The sequence below is a fragment of the Sceloporus undulatus genome, chromosome 6 (assembly GCF_019175285.1).
Source record: "Sceloporus undulatus isolate JIND9_A2432 ecotype Alabama chromosome 6, SceUnd_v1.1, whole genome shotgun sequence".
In the NCBI taxonomy this organism is placed as follows: domain Eukaryota; kingdom Metazoa; phylum Chordata; class Lepidosauria; order Squamata; family Phrynosomatidae; genus Sceloporus; species Sceloporus undulatus.
In genome coordinates this window covers 75311032-75330176 of record NC_056527.1, presented here as the reverse complement: position 1 = coordinate 75330176, position 19145 = coordinate 75311032, and the positions used below count along the sequence as shown (strand labels likewise).

Sequence of the window (19145 nt, the reverse complement as noted above, 5' to 3'; positions counted from 1 at the left end):
TTTGGTGGTAAATGGAAGAAAGAAGACAAACAAGACCAGAAATCAAGCAAGAACAACACAAGCAACAGAAATCAGCAACAAAAACTTTTTTTAAAATGTGTTTGGTTATTATTTTATTTACTGTTGTGTTTGTTTATTAGTTAGGGGCTGTGCAGACCGGCTTGAAGCCTGGGTGTGGGAGCAGCATGAGGGCATGTCAACAGTGCGATTTGGCAGCTAACAAGGCCAATGCGATTTTAGGCTGCATCAATAGAAGTATAGTGTCTAGATCAAGGGAAGTAATAGTGCCACTATATTCTGCTCTGGTCAGGCCCCACCTGGAATATTGTGTCCAGTTCTGGGTGCCACAATTCAAAAAGGACATTGAGAAACTGGAGCGTGTCCAAAGGAGGGCGACTAAAATGGTGAAAGGTCTGGAAACCATGCCCTATGAGGAACGACTTAGGGAGCTGGGGATGTTTAGCCTGGAGAAAAGAAGGTTAAGAGGTGATATGATAGCCCTGTTTAAATACTTGAAGGGATGTCATATTGAGGAGGGAGCAAGCTTGTTTTCTGCTGCTCCAGAGACTAGGACCCGAAGCAATGGATGCAAACTGCAGGAAAAGAGATTCCACCTCAATATTAGGAGGAACTTCCTGACAGTAAGGGCTGTTCGACAGTGGAACAAACTCCCTCGGACTGTAGTGGAGTCTCCTTCCTTGGAGGTCTTCAAGCAGAGGCTGGATGGCCATCTGTCGGGGATGCTTTGATTGTGATTTCCTGCATGGCAGGGGGTTGGACAGGATGGCCCCTGTGGTCTCTTCCAACTTTATGATTCTATGATTCTAGACCACATGCACCCCCACACTGCGGGCGGCCACAGCTCTCCTTTGGCATAGCATTCATATGATGCATGCTGAAAGAAGCACCAACAGTGCCACCACGGCAGCAAGGGTGTCTTTTTGCCAGCTCTAAAGGGAGAGGCATTTTACCATTTCTTTTAGAGCCAGCAAAGCACTGGATCAGGGCCCCGGCGTGCAGTTGCCACGGCCTTGATCCAACAACGAAAGGGGCGGCGTGGAGATGCTCCTTTGGGCTTGTCTGCTTTGCCCCTTTAAATTAAAAAGAAAAAGAGTGTGTGTGTGTGTGTGTGTGTGTGTGTGTGTGTGTTCATTAGGTTCTCAGTTCTCCCTCTTTCTTCTCTGGCCTACATCCAACATTATACCTGACAACCAGTGTGATGAAACACTCACACATACATGCACACACTATACTGCAGCCTTCTCCATCACCTGGAAAATAGCTCTGGAGGATTTCCCTGCCCTCTAGGGCAGGTTTTGGGAGTGTGTGGGGAAAGGCAACTGCTCTGCTTCCAGATCTGCTGATAGTAGCATTCCGCTGTGCTGATGGAAACAGCTTTATTTGCATGACAGCTTTATTTGCATAGACTCGGTGTGACTATTTAAGTTAATTAAAAGGGGGGGAAAACTGAGAGTTTGGCACACTACCCTTCAACAGCCAGCCAGCCAGCCAGCCAGTGCCAAGGTCTTGATGAAACTGGCACTAATCACAGTGCTGAATACTATGTTATGGTTGTTAACTGCCTTCAAGTTGACTTTAACTTATGGCAGCCCTATGAATGATAGACCTCCAAGTCACTCTATCCTCAGCTATCCTGCTCAGATCTTGCAGACTCATGGCTGTGGCCTGCCTGACTGAATCTCTCCATCTGGTATACATTCTTCCTCTTTTCCTATTGTGCTGTTCTTTACCAAGCATTATTGGTAATAATAGTAATAAAATTTATTCGGTCTTTGACCAGTATAACATTATTGGTATTTTCTAGTGAATTCTTCCCATTATATAGTGGAAGTATGACAGCCTCAATTTAGTCATCTTCTAGGGAGAGTTCTGACCTGATTTGCTCTGACTTGAACCATATCAGAGTCATACTTCCTAATAAGGTCCTAAATCTAGTTGGGGATCATGTGGTTTTCCTTACATTGTTAGTCCCTAGCTTTTCATTGGCTATGCTGCCTAGGATTGCTATAGCTCAGCTTCCTGCCCCTACCCTTAATGCATAAGGGTTGTGGGGCTGTGTATCAGCTTCAGATAAATCCCAAATTGAATCAGGCTGATTTAATAATTTCAGGATATTATCAGAATAAAATTGAACGCTTCAATTTGAACGCTAAAGATTCCCAAAGCTTTGTTGGCATTTCCGATTCAAAGAGATGTTAGTTTGTTTGTTTATTCTGCCTTACCCCTAGCACAGGCTTCAAGGTGGCTTATAAAGGTCCAAAACACACTGCAGAAATAATCCAGTTTGAGACCTCTTTAAGGTCTCTGGCTCAGTGCTAAGGAATCCTGGGAATTGTAGTTTATTGTGGCACCAGAGCTCTCTAAATGAAGACTAAATGGCTCACAAGACTACAGTTCCCAGAATTTCCTAGCACTGAGCCAGAACAATTAATCATAGTCATGGAGACACAGATATTGTGTCTCCAATAATTTATATATTTCTCCCTATTCTTTCCTTGCAAGAAAAATGTGTGGGGAAACTCAGAGGAGGGGAATTCAGAAGTGTGTATTGTTGTTGTTAACAACTCTAGCTTCTACCATATATATTCAGCTATAGGTCAATTCATGTATAAGTCAGGGGCAGATATGGGGGCCAAAATTATGGACTTTGATGAGACCCATGGATAATTTGAGGTTAAGAGGTTGCCATTAGTACTGAGTATGGAGAAACAGAATGGTTCTCAATTGGAAATGGGGTCAAGCAAGCTTGCATGCTATCATCCTGTCTATTCAACCTTTATGCAGAATGTATCATATGCAGATCAAGCTTGGACTCAGAAGAAGGAGCAGTGAAGATCAGAGGAAGGAACACTAACAATTTGAAATAAGTAGACAACACAATACTACCAGCAGAAACCAACAAAGATCTGGAACAGTTCCTGGAGAAGGTCAAGGAGGAAATCCTAAAGTGTCAAGTTATAAATCTGAACATTATAGTGAATATCATCCAAGCCATCATGTTCCCCATCACCATGTACAGATGTGCAAGCTGGACAGTGAAGAAAACCAATAGAAAGAAAATAAACTCATTTGAAATGTGGTGCTGGAGAAGAGTGCTGAGGATACAAACAAAGTAGACAAACAAATGGGTTCTAGATCAGATCAAGCCCAAAACTCCTCTAGAGGTAGAATGACCAAATTGACACTGTTGTACTGTGGTCACTTTGAGAAGGCATGGATCATTAGAAGAGACAATAATGCTAGGAAAGGCAGAGGGCAGTAGAAAGAAAGGGAGACAACATACCAGATGGTTGGACTTAATCAGAGAGGCCATGGGCCTTAGTTACATGACCTGAGCAATGCAGTGGAGGTTAGTAGGTCTTGGAGATATCTCATCCACAGGGTCACTATGAATTGAGGTTGACTGGGGAGCATTAAACAACAAGGAAAAGAATTAGAGGCACATAACAAAGGATAGTAAAGGACAAAGTTGCCAAAGAACTGACAAATTCCTTGCAGGCATAACTTTATTGTTCACCCCAAAGGCAGGATGGACGAAGAGGGAACTATAGCAAATCATACCCATGTAATTGGGGGAAAGATGACCAGATACAGATGGGGCTAAGAAAACACACACATATCAAAAAGGTTGAAAAGGCAGGGCAAATTGCAACTGCATTAGCAGTGCTTATAGCCTTTAACTTTAATGTAATAACTTTCCCTAATTTTAACCTAGAAAAGCCAACAAATATACACAAATTTGTTATTCAAATCTTTCAAAGCCTGATTCCTCTTTGGAAAGTGTCAAAGAAATGTTGCCAACACCATTTTCTCACCCAGATTTGTTTATTTGTTTATTTGTAGTATTTATACCATACTCTTCAGCCAGAGAGCACGTACAGGATGCTAATTTGACAGGTCCCTGCCACCAGGCTTACAGTCTAAAAAGACATGACACTAAAGGGGAAGAGAATGGCAGTGGAGAAGGGAATCAAGTCCAGTGGATACTGCCAGTTTCTCTCCCTCCACAGCCAGAGCAATGAAAGTCCTGAGCTAGTCATGATGGATCTGTGCTTGCTTCTCTCCCTCTGAGGCCAGGGGAGACTATCGCACGGAAAGCTTACCATGTGTAAATTGCCAATAAATCATCAGAAATAGTGCAAAACCCGTGATCAGCATTCACACAGCTGCACGTTTCTCCTGACAGTAAATTGTAGTGGAGGCATCGTTGCTCGCTCGTCCCATCAGTAAAATGTCCTTGGAGCTGCCATGTGGCAATAACAGGATCTTCTGTTATTGCCAAATGGTGGCTCCAAGGACGCTTTACTGACAGGACGAGTGAGCGACGACACCTCCACTGCGATTTACTGATGGGAGAAGCGCACAGCAGTGTGAACGCCAATCACAGGTTTTGCACAATTTCTGGCGATTTACACACATTAAGCTTCCCATGTGATATTCTCCAGGGTGATAGTTAAGATGTAGAGAGGGTCTTTCATCTGCCTCTGTGGCTAGACATGGTGGAACTGTGTCTCTTTTCTTTCTCTGAGGCCAGAGTGATAGTAGTTAAGATGGCAGAAGGGCTTTTCAAAGAGGTCAGAAGTGGTGCCATGGTGGAGAGAGTAGAGGTGGACAACGCTTCTTTTACATTTTCCTAAGAAGGACTAAGCTCTCACCTTCTGCCACACTACTCAGAGAAGTTAAGGTACATTACTTACATTAACTCATTTATAATAAGTCAACCCAAGCTTTTTGAATCAATGTTTGACTAAAATATCTAGACTTATACATGTGTATATGCAGTAATCATGTATTACAGGACTGATCCTCACTCGTTGTCTCTCATTGACAGTAACATTAAATATTTTGGTGGAGTATGCAACCTAGAAATGGGTTCTTGTTTATAAAATGATAAATTTTTATATCCTTTTGCTTCTGCCACTGAGTCTTCCACTTTCAAACCAATTTTAATTCATCATAATGCTTTAGCTCCTTCTAAAAATGTTAAATGCTTCTTAGAACAGTCTCAGTAACATCGAAAGAAAACTGGTACTGTGCAAATTTCATCCATTTCTGTCAGTCAGAAGAACTGTTACAGCTTTTGGCGGGATACAAACCGCCATATAGTACGTCTTCTATACGTACTAGGGTTAGGAAGGGGCGGTGCTTCTGCACCCCCCTAACCCTAGTACGTATAGAATACGTGGGGGCCGCCATGTTTACGTACTGAGTTTGAATGAACATAGAAAGTCCTTAGCTCAAAGTGAACATTTTGGGGGGGGGAGGAATTTGATTACATTTTGGGAAGGTTACACAGTCGTTGTTGTTGTCATCGTCCCCCATTCATGGGAATTAAGGGCCGCATCCCCAAGTAAAAGTGGGAAAATGCAAACATAAATAAATAAAATAAATGCCCTTTTTTTAACCTGAGAAAACACTTCTCTGAGAGTCTCTCGAATCCTCCATCATACCTCTGTGATCAACTTCCCACATGAGTTGACTGTAGAATCACTCTGGATGACCTAAAGATTTCTAGAGAGCTGTTCTTTAGGAATCTGTAGGTCCTCCAGCATGACTCTGTTGTCAGTTTATGGAAGACCTAGAAATCCCTAGAGAGAACATGTCAGTCAAATCAACAAATCTGCAAAAGACAAAGCAGTGAATATAGAGAGCTGACTGTACTTAAAATATTTGAAATTGAAACGAAAGTCCATGAGAGAAAGCCACACACTATTTGGCCTAAGAAATCACATGCAACATTTTGTATCTGATTTATTAAGTGAAAAACTAGAGCTCTAAAATGTGATGTTACCAAAGGGAATTCATGAACTGTTTGCAAAGGTCTTCTGTTTTTTAATTTGTGTTTTGTTGAATGGTTTCTTGTGTTTTATCTCCCAAGGCTACGTGAAGTAATTTTTTCCTGTTTTCCCCAGTATCTTTTAAATTATTTCCCCATATTTTTACCTACATATGCAATTCTGTTTTTGTTTTGGAAATACTCTTAGTCCCAACTAAACAAAAGGGAAACTGCATCGTAGTTAGTTGCCAGCAAGACAAGAGTGTCTCTGATGGTGTGCATAATCCACTCCAGACACGGAAGGAGAGAACTGACGGCTGGATTTTGGAAAAGAGAGAGAGAGATCACTAGTCATAAACACTTCACATATTTTCTGATGAACTCAAATGTTTCTTAGGCGGGTTACAAACCGCCACTTGAGACGTCCTCAGGATGTCCCAGTTTAAAAAAGGGGTGCCTCTTCCAGACGCCGCTATTCCTGTTACGGACTCTGTCCGTAACAAATGGCAGCGGCCGGTCCACACAGCCGCCATCATCTTGATGTAACAGACGCTGTGCGTCCGCACGTCGTGCGGTGCTAATGACGTCACGAGTGCGCCATTGGCGCCTTGCGGCGTCATTAGCGCACTGCCAGAAGAAGCTCCATTTTGCAGCTTCTTTTTTGCTCCGTAAGGCTCCCTCGCGGAGAAACAGCAGTGCCGGGAGACCGCCGCAAAGCGGCAGTTTGTAACACCTCCGAGTGGTCTTTTTAATGTCAAGTATTGTTAGAATTATTCTCTGTGTATAATTATTATCTATCCATTTGTTGTGTGCATGCTTGTGTGCGCACATGCACACCAGCTTTAAGTCGCCTGTCAATTTACAGCGAACCCATTAATTTCATAGGGTTTTCTTAGGCAAGGAAAACTCAAGTGGTTATTTTGCCAGTTCTTTCCTCTGAATTATAGTCTACAGCACCTGGTATTCATTGGTAGTATCCCATCCAAGTACTTACCAGGGCTGACCTTGCTTACTTTCCAAAATCAGATGTGATCTGGTGCCTTTACGGTATTTAGGCCTATGAATTTCTTTTAAATTTGAGATTAATTAATAGGGTATAAGACAGAGGTAAAAATAAGAATATGTTGTCCTGTATGGGGAACAAATTTTGATGAACATTGAAGTTTTCAGTATCACAACCTAAGCAATTAAGTGGTTGCAATGGTCCTCCTCATTCCACCACTCCAAACAGATAGCTAATGGATGATAAGCAGGTAGGAGTAAAAAAGGTAGCTTCTAAATTTTAGGAGATGTTAAGTTCAAGTAATACACATAAAATTGCCTTATTTTATAAATGCCTGCTGGAAATTGAAATGGAGGCTGAATTAATCAAAGAACCCATGGTAAAGTGGACACAAGATGTTAAACAAAATATCATGTTACAACAATGGAAAACATCTTGGAGCAAAAGATTAAAATATACTTTAAATAAAAAATATTTTTTGTATTTCTATCCCGCTTTTTGCCAGGCAATCAAAGCGGCGTACAACAGGTTAAAATACATCCATATATACATAATACCCCCTTAAAACAAGATTAAACAATGTAAGATTAAAAACTACATATTAAAACTGAATAAGCTAAATAAAAATCATCATAGGCAGAGTTCGCTGGATGGGAAGTCTTATTTGTGGCCGAGCATTTTATTCCGGGAAGGCTTGCCGGAAGAGATCCGTCTTAATGGCTTTTTTAAAGCTCTCTAGATTGGTAATTTGACGGATCTCGTCCAGCAGGCGATTCCATAAATTGGGAGCGGCTGCAGAGAATGTCCTCTGGGAGGTCGCCGTAAACCTTGTCTTTAAGGCTGTAATAAATTCCTCCCAGAGGACCTAAGTGTACAGGGTGGATTATATGAAAGCAGGCGATCCCTTAGATAGGTTGGGCCCAAGCCATGTAGGGCTTTAAAGGTGATAACCAACACTTTGTACTGTGCCTGGAAACTGATTGGCAGCCAGTGGAGTGACTTCAGTATTGGTGTTATATGGTCACTCTTTGCTGTTCCTGTGACCAACCTGGCTGCTATTTAAGTAATGAGCTAAAAGAGAATTGGTTTAAAATGATGTTCAGATGGAATTTGACTCCGAATAAATTGGCTGGGATGTATAAAGGAGTTTCCAATAAATGCTGGAAATGTCAACATCAAATCGGCACCTACTATCATGCACGGTGGAATTGCAGGTCCACCAAGAAATATTGGAAGGCAATTCACAGGGTGGTTATAGAAATACTTCAGTGTAAACTGTGTTTGGACCCCAAACTTTACTTGCTGAGTATGTGTGAGAGTGAAGAATTAGAAGGAAGATATGGAAAGCTGTTATTTTATATCGCTACGAGTGCAAGAATTATGTATGCCGGCAAATGGAAATCAGCAGACTGCTCTACAATAGAAGAGTGGTTGAAAAAGTTAATGGATCTGGTGCAAATACACAAACTTGCTTGCCTAATGAGAGGGCAAGATTGGGAAGAATACAATGGAATTTGGAAACCTCTATATCAATACATAAATAAGAAGGAGATTAAAGGAGATAAGGAAAAAGCAGGATAAACTAGAGTATAGTCAGGTTTAAGTTTATATTTTGAATGATGATTTCTTTTATGTAGGTAAAGAAAATTACCTATAACCTGAAACAAGGTTGGAAAGGTGGATGTTAATGATAAAGTTGACTTGGTTGGAGTTCAGGAAGTTACTGTTTTGTTATTTGTTAGAATACACCCTGCAAGTTGACACATATTAGAGTTTTTATTACTGTGTTGTATTATTGTATTGTATTTTATCACTGTGCTGGCTGTGTGCTGTAATAAATGAATGATGATTTGTTAGGATAAGTATAGTAGGTGTCTAGCTGTTAGTGTGTTATGTTTGTGGATGTATTGTGTATTTTGTGTGTATATGTGTATATAGTGTGTGTGGTTCCCCCCCCCCCCCCCCCCCGTTGTTATGTGTGTGTTTTTAAGCAATAAAATCTATTTTAAAAAATACACAGATAGATTTTCTAGTTGAAGTAGTTGCTAGGCCAAAGGTACACATGCTATGACAAACCACATCACTTGGTCTAAAATAAGACTAAAAATAGTTTTTTTTAATGTTATAAACTAGCTAGCCGATGCCCCCCTTGACACATGCACATGCAGACACACAAAGCATTTCCCAAACATTGCAGTACATATAAAGCAAATTGATCCACAATCCCAGCAAACTCAATAGGGAGAAAACTGACTAAAAAACCCCAATCCAACTGCTGCAGTTAGTTGTCTCAAAACCAGCATTGAATAGCCTCATTCCTACTTTTCTTACACTGGATAGATTCAAAGCAACCCACCAAGCCAGTTTCTAAATGTAAACCATCATGCCTATTACTTTCATGCTTGTTGCTGTTTATAAGGATGGAATGTAGTTTATTTTTCCATTGACAAAAAGAAAAAAGAAGAGGCCCCACAAGTGCAGTCCTATTTTGGGAGGGGTGTGCGTCTTTTTTATATTTATATATTTTAAGTGTATAGGTGAGACCACAACATTGGATTTCCAGCGAGGCCCATCAGGGAAGCTGGGAGTCTAGATCATCTGGAGGACACCAGACTGGTCAAGACTGACCTTGGAAGTTATCATCACAAGACAGTTAGGTGGAGGGGTTTCATTTCATTGGCAAGATACGTAGTTAAAATGGAGACAGTTCCATATTAAATCACTGACTGGCCTACATAAAATGTTCTTAAAGGCTCTTAGGCAGGATGATAAAGTTTGTTAGTGCTATGATGGTGACTTTCCACAGCTGCTATTGAACTGAGTGGACAATACTGAGGTAGATGGAGCAATGGTTCTCACTCAGGTTAAGGAAAATTCATGTGTTTCTCCAGGTGGCTAGTGGTTGGTGTACTGTACTATATACAAAGTCTTGTGTTATATTCATGGTATCTACAGTTAAAGAATTCACATAGCATAATAGCAAAGACATATAATTTGAGCTAAACTGTTCAAATGTCCAACTCATTTAAGGCAAATTCACATAATCATATGTAATGTCCTACTTGCAATAATTTTAAAACCCTGGTTGATATTTGATGTATTTTTGATTTAACAAGGATTCCTTCTGTCCTTCTCTCCAATGACTTGTCTCACATGAGGTCAACCTGGATTCCAGTATGAATAGGTGCAAACGTCAAAATATGATGAGTGACTAGCTCTCTCTTCCCTTGTAGTTTCGCCTGGTTGTGAAGACAGCACTGAAACTACTCCTTGTTTTTGTGGAGTACATTGAATCCAATGCACCACTCCTCATCCAAGCAGTGTCCATAGTAGATGGAAAGAGGGGTGAGTAGCTATTATGGTATCTTACTTAAGTTGTTTTGGAGAAAAGAAGAGCTGTACATTCATTGTTTTTGTACCACAAACCTACTACAAAAGCCACCCTACTTGTTTAAAAATTAAATTATGTTTATGTAGTATATGGCCTAGTTTAAATTAGCAAAGATTTATAAAGGTACAAGTGATACCTGTTGGAAATGCAAAAATGAATAAATAGATACTTTTTAAAAATTGGTAGAAATGTAAAAGAACAAGGAAATTTTGGTTCAAGACTAATAAATGGATACAAAAGATATTAGGAATTAAGTTAGCTATGGGACCCAACCTATATTTATTAAACAAGATTAATCTGGAAGGAAAAAGGGAAAGAATACATAGAAGCTTGATAAATGTTATGGTTACAGCAGCAAGAATGGTTTTCATGAGATAATGAAAAATTAATAGGATAGCAACATGTATGGGATGGATGGAAAAGATGATGGAACTTTTTTGGGAAGTAATTTGGTAAAAGGGAATACAATAGAGTCTTTTCTGAAAATATGGAAACCTTTTATAGCATTTGAAAAAGAGAAATAAGAGAAGATACATGTATTATAGAGTTTGATGCTTAGATTGTAAATTTAAGTGATTATTAATGTGATTTTTATGATTATTATTATTACTATTATTATCATTATAGGAAAGATTTTTTTTTTTTTTTTGGTAAGATTGAATGGATTAAATTAAGTCTCAAGAACAAGATATGTTTAGCCTTAACAACTTTCTAAGGATGTAGAACAGGGAGGACAGAGTGTACCTCTGCAGGATGTGCGAGGCCCGTAACCTTTCAAGTTCCCTCAAACTACCCCTTTTCTGACAGCCAGTACTTACATAGAATTAGGCTCGTAGCTCAACACACACATACACACACACCCAGTGACCCACAGCAATGGCTCAGAGTTTAAAAGTTTAAGATCTCACCCAAGCAAAATGTGGAACTGTTCCTCTAATGAGTGACTTGTTTTCTATTCTACGATTAAAGAATTATTTTGCATCTGCCAGAAAGGTTTGAACTCCATTTGTGCAATAGTGTTGATCCACTTTCCTAAAAAAATTTCCGTTCCATTTAGACCTCAAGCCATGGTCCAACATCATGGAGATTCTGGAGGAAAAGGATGGAGTTGACACAGAACTTCTAGTTTATGCAATGACTTTAGTAAACAAGGTTTGTTTTTCATTTCAAATACAGTATATAGCACAGTTTTCTATTACTGCTGACAGTAATATTTGATACCAAATGGATTTTGTCCCTTTTTTAAAGTGTTTAGAGATAATGAGAGATTATATTGCATATACTTGACTATAAGTCAAGCTTATGTATAAATTGAAGGCAGTTTTAGGGGGCAAAATTATGGATTTTAATATTACGCATGGATAAATTGCAGGTAAAACCTAGGGACATGTAACAAAGGATGTAAAGGATGAAGCAAAGGAAAATGATATCAAAACATTTACAAAATTCTGACAGGAATAACCATTTGTGTTTATCCTAAAAGTTGAATGGATGAGGAGGGAACTGCTGTAAATTATGGCTGTGCGATGTTTGGGGGAGGCACCCAGGCACAAGTGAGGCTAAGAAAATGCACATGTCAAAAAGGATGTAACGGCAAAGCAAAGAAAATGGCAACTATGGTAGCAGTGATTATAGCCTTTAATTTTAATACGATAATTTTCCTGATTTTAACCAGGAAATCTGGCAAATTTACAGAAATGTCATATTTAAATGCTTCAAAGCCCGATTCCTCTCAGTGCTCCTTTGAGGGAAGTGCCAAAGAGCCACCACTGCCATTTTCCCGTCCAGGCATGATTGTGTATTCCTGCACGGCAGGGGATTGGACTGGGTGGCCCTTGTGGTCTCTTCCAACTTTATGATTCTGCACAAAAACGTCAGAAGCAGCACTACAGCAGAGAAAGTAGAGGGGGGTCAGTGTTCCTTTTAAATGCCCCCAGGTTGGACTAAGCTCTTACCTTTTGCTACTTTACTTAGATGTGGGTATGCTTCATTTTCTGATAACAGTTAAACTACAGTACTTACATTGACCAGTGGATAAGTCAACCCAGTTTTTTGGGTCAACTTTTTAGTAAAATTTCTAGACTTATACATGAGTATATACAGTAGTTCTTCCCACATACATGGGGACTTCCTTCTTGTTCTGCAGATACTGTATTAAATAGTCCCCTTCCTACTCTTTTCCACAACCCTAATGTAGGAAAAGTTGCTGTGTCAACATCAATTAACTCAGGTGCAGAGAACTGAACTCTCTTGAGGGTCTACGTACTTACCAAGATGATGTAAGAAAGGAGTGCCCTACAATTTTACCTCCTCTTGTTAAAAGGCTTTCTGTGCTGTAGTTGGAAGACTTGAGGACTAATGTGTTTGATGATGTTGGGTGATCCTCGTCAGCTGTAGGTTTTCAGATGGCGTGGATGGACCACCTCCAAATGTGTTACCAACAGATTCCATAGCCTTAACTACCATAGTTATTGCTATCTGAGCACACTTATCTCTGAGGGAGCCAGCTGATATTCTCAAGGGATTGGTGCAGTTTGACCTGGTTTGCCACATCCTGATCAACATGTTTATATGAAGGAAAGCTATATCCTTTGCTTAGGTCGTGCAGCTTTTTAATGCAAGAAGAGTGTTCACAGGCACTGCTGCACAAATACGAACCTAGCAAATATGATGGTAGTTTAAATTTTTTTTATGTGATTGTTACATTTCTAGAGTGAGCAAAATGATTCCTGGGGCTGCAGTGTGGTCCCCTCATGTTCTGTTTACCAACATTGTAAAAATTTTAAAGGTTTCCAGTAAGTATTACAGAGATGTATATAAACACATAACTCCTTGGGGCCTCTGCAAAGAGGACATAGTTACCTCATTTCATATTATGTTCACAAATCATTCTCAGTGTGAAAGTTTTGTTTGCAGGGTTCATCAAATGGATGAAGTAAACTTTTTTTCTGAAATTGCTTTCCAAAAGCTAAGATACAAGTTCTCCCCTACTGTAATGTGCAACAACGGCACAAGCCATGGTAGCCATGTTACCTGATTTCAACTAAGACCACCTTAGAATGCAGAATGATGTTGATTATATTCTGGCATGTTTAATCACTGAAAAAAAATCAAACAAAGGATATTAGTAATATTACATTAGTGTTATGTGAAAAAGTGTTTGTTTGTTTAAGTGGCTTGAATATAACAGATAGCTGGTATGGCACGGTTTGTTATTTGTTTTTGTTTTTTGCTGAAGCTCAGTCAATGGAATGCAATAATAATCTCCCCAAAGCCATACAGTCTCCATAGAACTAGACCTTCAGTAGGTATGTTGCCTTTTATTATTTTCAGAATTAAACACTAGACTTATATTTTCTCTAGCCATTTTCTGAGTCTTCCAATGTGATTTTTTAGTATGTTTCCTCTGGTAGGTGATCATAGAATTGTGCTGGAGGACCTACAAATGCCCAGAGAAGTGTTCTCTAAAGGCATTTTGTAGGTTATCCAGCTCAATTCTATGGTCAACTTCCAGAGGAAGCATGCCAATAGATTCTCACTGGAGGACCTAATAAATGGTTGGAAAGAACACTTTGTTATTCATTTCAGGTAAAAGAAAGAGTTCCTGATTATACACGAAAATCATATTATGCATAGGGTCTTGGAGTAGATCCCTCGCATAATACACAGGCCAACTGTATCTGTCAATGTAATTTGAATGTTTTTCAGAAGAAAGAGATTGACATGCTTTGCCTTTTGACTTTCAGACATTGTCTGGCTTGCCAGACCAGGATGCCTTCTATGATGTAGTTGACTGTCTGGAAGAACTGGGGATGGAAATTATTTCCCAGAGACACTTGAACAAGAAAGGAGCAGACTTGGACTTAGTAGAGCAGTTCAACATTTATGAGGTAAAATTATGTAGCCTGGATATACTTCAAAGTTGAGTTGTGTAGAGCAGGGTATTATTGGCTTATTTATTTTTATTAGAAAAGTCAGACATCTGGTTATGTTACACACATTATGGCATGTGATAGTTTAAGGTAGTTAATAGTAAAATGGACTTCACAGTAGTCGTAGTTAATAATACTCCGGGGTAAAACAATTACTTATTTTTATGGGGCTGTTTGGATGAATATTTGTCTGCAGTTAAACTGTTTTAACACCTATAGTTTCACATGAGTAAAAGTTCGGCTCAAGTGCAAAGCATTAACTACGCAACAAGAAAGATTCTTCTGAACAGCATTTTATATGCAGAATTATTCTCCATATTGATTGTCCAGTGTGTTCTCTTTTATTAGCTTAGCTCATATCAGTTCTCATGATCTTGCAGCAAAAGTTACCAATTGTAGAATGTTTATTTCTTTATAGTTTCCTTAAAAAGAAAATGATAGACTTTGGAAACCGAATGTTGTATAGTGCAAAGGAACAGTTATCTGTTAGCTGAAATTTAAATTAATATACTTTTTGGTACATCAAACTGATTTGAGCTAGCAATCTTTGTGGAAAGAGGATAGGAAGTATGAGCAGTAGTGGGATCACTCTTATCTCCCCTATAAGGGAATCTAAGGGAACAGCAGGAAGCGCATTTTATGCCATTGCAGATGGTCCAGAGCGCACTGCTCTTCTGTCTGTTCCAGGTGGAGTCTCCTAAAATAGGTTCCGCATTTTGATTAGCTCTTTTAGCGTTCCAAATAAAACCCAGAATAGATCTTCTTCCTCATGTGACATAGGAGTTTCCAGGCATTGTTTCTTCCAGCCACTAGGTAATAGTCATAATTTGGCTTCAAAGTGCTTTTTTTTATGCTATTAACCTACGTAAATTTAATCTTCAGTTTTGCTAACATAAATGTTTACATGTTACTCTGTGTTCATATTCTGTGCTTATTCAATAACTTTGGTTAAGGCAATAAATGCATTTCTGAGTTGCAGCCATCCTTTTGTATTTAGAAATGGAGAGCAACTGGTGAAGGCAATTTTCAGTGACACCAATTTTTCATTCTAGTAGTAGGCATAACCTGTGATCTACATACCCACCAAGGATTCAGCCATCCCTATTTCCATTTCTGATGCAACAAGCCATCTTTAATAATTCCAAGAGGAAAAAAAGAGCAGGGAGAAGGGAACATGTGTTTGATACTGAGAATTTGCATATGAACAGTCTGAATTATGTATGTTAAGCAAACATTACAAGTCTCCACTTGTAATGTTCCTGACTGATATCTGAAGGTATCAGCCAGGAACAGGAATGAACAGATAACTCCAGATGTGTTGGCATGTGAGACGTGGCATGCACTTGAATCTGTGTAGGAACTGGAAAGCATTTTGTGTCGTGATGACTGAGCATTCCCTTTCATTCTTTTCAGATGACACTGCGTCATGAGGATGGGGATGACAATGGTGAACCTCCTCCTAGTGGCCGCAAAGATCGAAGAAGGGCCAGTCTCGGCTGCAATGAACGAAGGTGGCTCGAACGTCGGAGGAGCCGGAGGCATTCTGCCCAGAACTCCAAAAGCACTTTATCGGCACCTGCTAGCCCTTGCACTCAGGGCAACTTCATGTGTGGCCATGGGCAGGGAAGTGAAGATCTCAGTGAGAGGTGAGTGCAAGAAATAGGAGATGTTACTTGTTTTTCATTACTTTATACCTTCCCATTTTTTCTTGGCACACAGCAAATTCATAACACCTCTGCCCACGTTTCTACCCTACTCTCCTTAAAAGGAAATTATGTTGATTTTTACAGACACAGAGAATGTTTTTAGTGCATGTTTTTAACTCTGTTGTTGGTTTCAGAAAATAAAGCATTGAAAGTAATGTCTGTCTGTTACTGAACCCAACTATTACTCATATGCGTGTGCAAGTTTCAAAGATTAACAGAGTTCATTTCTAGGGTAAAATACCTTCAGACTATACTGCAGGGGTAGTTACTTAGAAGCATTTTCAAGTAACATGAAAAGGGAAAGTAATGAATGCCTTAATGCATTTTTTTAATTTCTGATGTTGTCTATCAAGAAAAATGAGTATGTGTTTGTTTTGATATGTTGCAGTAAAAAATACTCAGAAAAGAGCAGGCTAGTTAAATGAATAGGTTACTGAAAATTCTTATCTTACTGTTACTTTCTCATTATCCAATTAGGTAAATACACATGAACTTGCACAGACGTTTCCTGATAAGCTGAGGTTTTGAATGCATCCATAGCATCTATCTCATAAAATGTGTTTCTCTACAGGGTGCTAGTATGTTAACAATGCTTTTTTACAGTGTCAAAGTTTGAAACGAGAATGTTTTACAAGATCAATTCATGCATTTCTTTATAAAATAGAGGTGCTTTCCCTTAAACTCAAAATGGCAGTGCAACATTTCTACTTGGTTATAATATCACTGAGGATCTTAATATGACGCTAAATGGTCCGTCGTCCCGTGTCCCCCCCCCCGCACTCTCAGGTTCTCTCTCTCTCTCTCTCTCACACACACATACACACACACACACACCTTTGCACTCTCATAATTAATCTGAATAATCTGTAATTAACAAAAGAACATTTTTAGGAGAGGGTTCCTCTAATCTGCGGATGTAACTGACATCAATCTTGTAATTGTCCACCATGATACAATGACTTTCCCTGCCACTCTTATCTTGAATTACAACAACTTAATCCAGGCTGTTTATTCTTTGTATAGAGGTTACACACCATACTGCTTACTTGCAGAACTGTTACATCAGACTGTCCCTCAGGCTATACTATCTTATCTGCCTCCTTCTCCCTCATCAGTATCTCAGCACAAATAACCTTTATGCCACCATCAGATCCAGTTTAAGCAATTATTCTTTTATTGAAATCACAACTGATGTAGCCTTTTGAACTGAACTTGTATTCATTGTTTACCATACTATCACTCCTCCAGTTACTGAAATTGATACTGACACTGGTCACTTCAGTAATACCAATGAAGGCAGTTTTGCAGACTGCATTTCTAGCCATAAACACATCTTTAACTTGTAAGTCTGCCACCTCTGAATATATTTCCTCTACATCAGCCCACATCTCAGCAGTTTCCTCTGGTCATCTTCCTTTTCCAGTGTTGTACAGTATATAGTGTCATAGAATCATAGAGTTTGAAGAGACCACAATGATCATCCAGTCCAACCCCCTGCCATGTAGGAACACAGTGTCAAAGTGCCTCCATCAGATGGCCATCTAGCCTCTGTTTAAAAACCTCCAAAGAAGGAGACTCCACCATAATTAACAGGAGTCAATAGGAATATTTGAGCAAATATTTCTTGATGATTATCCATTATTTCCACTAATCACATCCCATCAACAGTTTTGTTCAATTATGGTTCCTGGAAACCCATACAGGCTTGCAACCTTATTGGGCCCAATTGGGGCTACGAGAAGCTTTGTTGTTGGTATGTAGTAGAGAAAGAACAGTTCTTCCTCTTCTGTACATGCTGATTAAAACTTTCTTCCCCATACTTGCTATTAATTGTTTCAGATAGAAAGAGAGAGAGCAACAGCAGATACTTCTAAGTCATATCTAGCTTTCTCAAAGAACTATAGAAAAATTTGATGGCTGACTAAGGTGGAAATTTGTTGTAGTTACGACAATATACCCAGCATGTGGGTCAAACACTGACTCTGTGTGTTTAAGTATATACTTGACAGTCAGCTGCAACTAAATCTGACTTTCATGTCAGTGTACCTGCTTGATATGGATGATTCCAGCTATGGTTTTCCTATGTTTTGTATAAACATTTCTAGTGTCATGACAGAGAAGTTTCACATATGAGTCCTTTAAGAACTCTGAAGTGGATAACATCTGGATCTATCAATTTACTTTCAGTTTGTCAATAAGGTCATTACCACTATTTGCCTCTCTTTCGTAGATTCTCTTTCTGAAAATAGGTATGCTTTTGGGGAGGGATGCTGGATTCGATGGCCCCTAGGCCCCTCTATCTCTATCATTCTATGATTCATTCCATGATGCAGCCAGTATATGACTCATTTGCATGTCTCTATGCCCCCTAATAATGTGACATTCTGATCATTGTCACTGATATCCAACTCTTATTCTTTTATCATAGTAACCAAAATCTCCACCACAAATGGCATCTGAAATTGAATGATTATTGGTAGTAATTTTTATGGCTTCTCACAGATGTCTCCTCATGTAGTTTTTCCTACATGAATGGGGACAGCAGTCAAGAAATAAGAAAAAAACCAGGAATAGGGACGACAGCAATGAAGGAATTGGAAAAGATCCTAAAATATTAAGAGATTCAACAGAGCCCAAAGTTTGGAATTGTAGAAGCCATTGTTTTCCCTATTGCCATGTACAGTTGCAAGAGCTGGATAGTGAGGAAGGCGGATAGGAGGAAAACCAATTCGTTTGAGATGTGGTGCTGAAAAATAGCGCTGAGGATACCATAGATAGCCAAAATGACAAACAAATGGACCCAAGAATAGATCAAGTCTGAAATCTCCCTGGAAGCCAAGATGATAAAAGTTGAGGCTGTCATACTTTGGCCACATCATGAGAAGGAATTTTCATTGGAAAAGACAATAGTTCTAGGAAAGGTGGAGTGATGTAGAAAGAGAGGAAGACCATGTGCTAGATGGATGGATTCTGTTAAGGAGTTCATGGGTATAAATTTAAAGGACCTAAGCAGAGCTGTGGAAAATAGGCTTGGAAATGTCTCATCCACAGGATCTCCAAGAGTTGGGATCAACTCGAGGGCAGTTAATAACAACAACACTTATACTGCACAAGTAGCAGGCAGGCTGATGTACAGAAAGGTGCATTGTATCTAGTTAAGAAACAATGAAATCACAAAAGTAATACCCTATTCTGGCATATTTTCATCTTTCTTGTACATGGCACATTTCAGGGCCTGACACAGTAGAAGAGATGCTAAGCACCACATTATCTAGTCAAATATTACTACCTAATTAAATATTTTTGTTAGTGCTTT

The 19145-nt window shown here is 39.3% G+C and overlaps 1 protein-coding gene across 1 annotated transcript in view; it reads left to right on the top strand.

The window, feature by feature from the left end:
* FHOD3 (formin homology 2 domain containing 3) overlaps positions 1-19145 on the top strand; it is a 266864-nt gene that overhangs the window by 145278 nt on the left and 102441 nt on the right. The window contains exons 7-10 of the mRNA XM_042475381.1: positions 10034-10145; positions 11249-11343; positions 13938-14081; positions 15537-15769. Of these exons, the coding sequence (XP_042331315.1) occupies positions 10034-10145; positions 11249-11343; positions 13938-14081; positions 15537-15769 (584 nt within the window). The remainder of the gene's footprint in view (positions 1-10033; positions 10146-11248; positions 11344-13937; positions 14082-15536; positions 15770-19145) is intronic.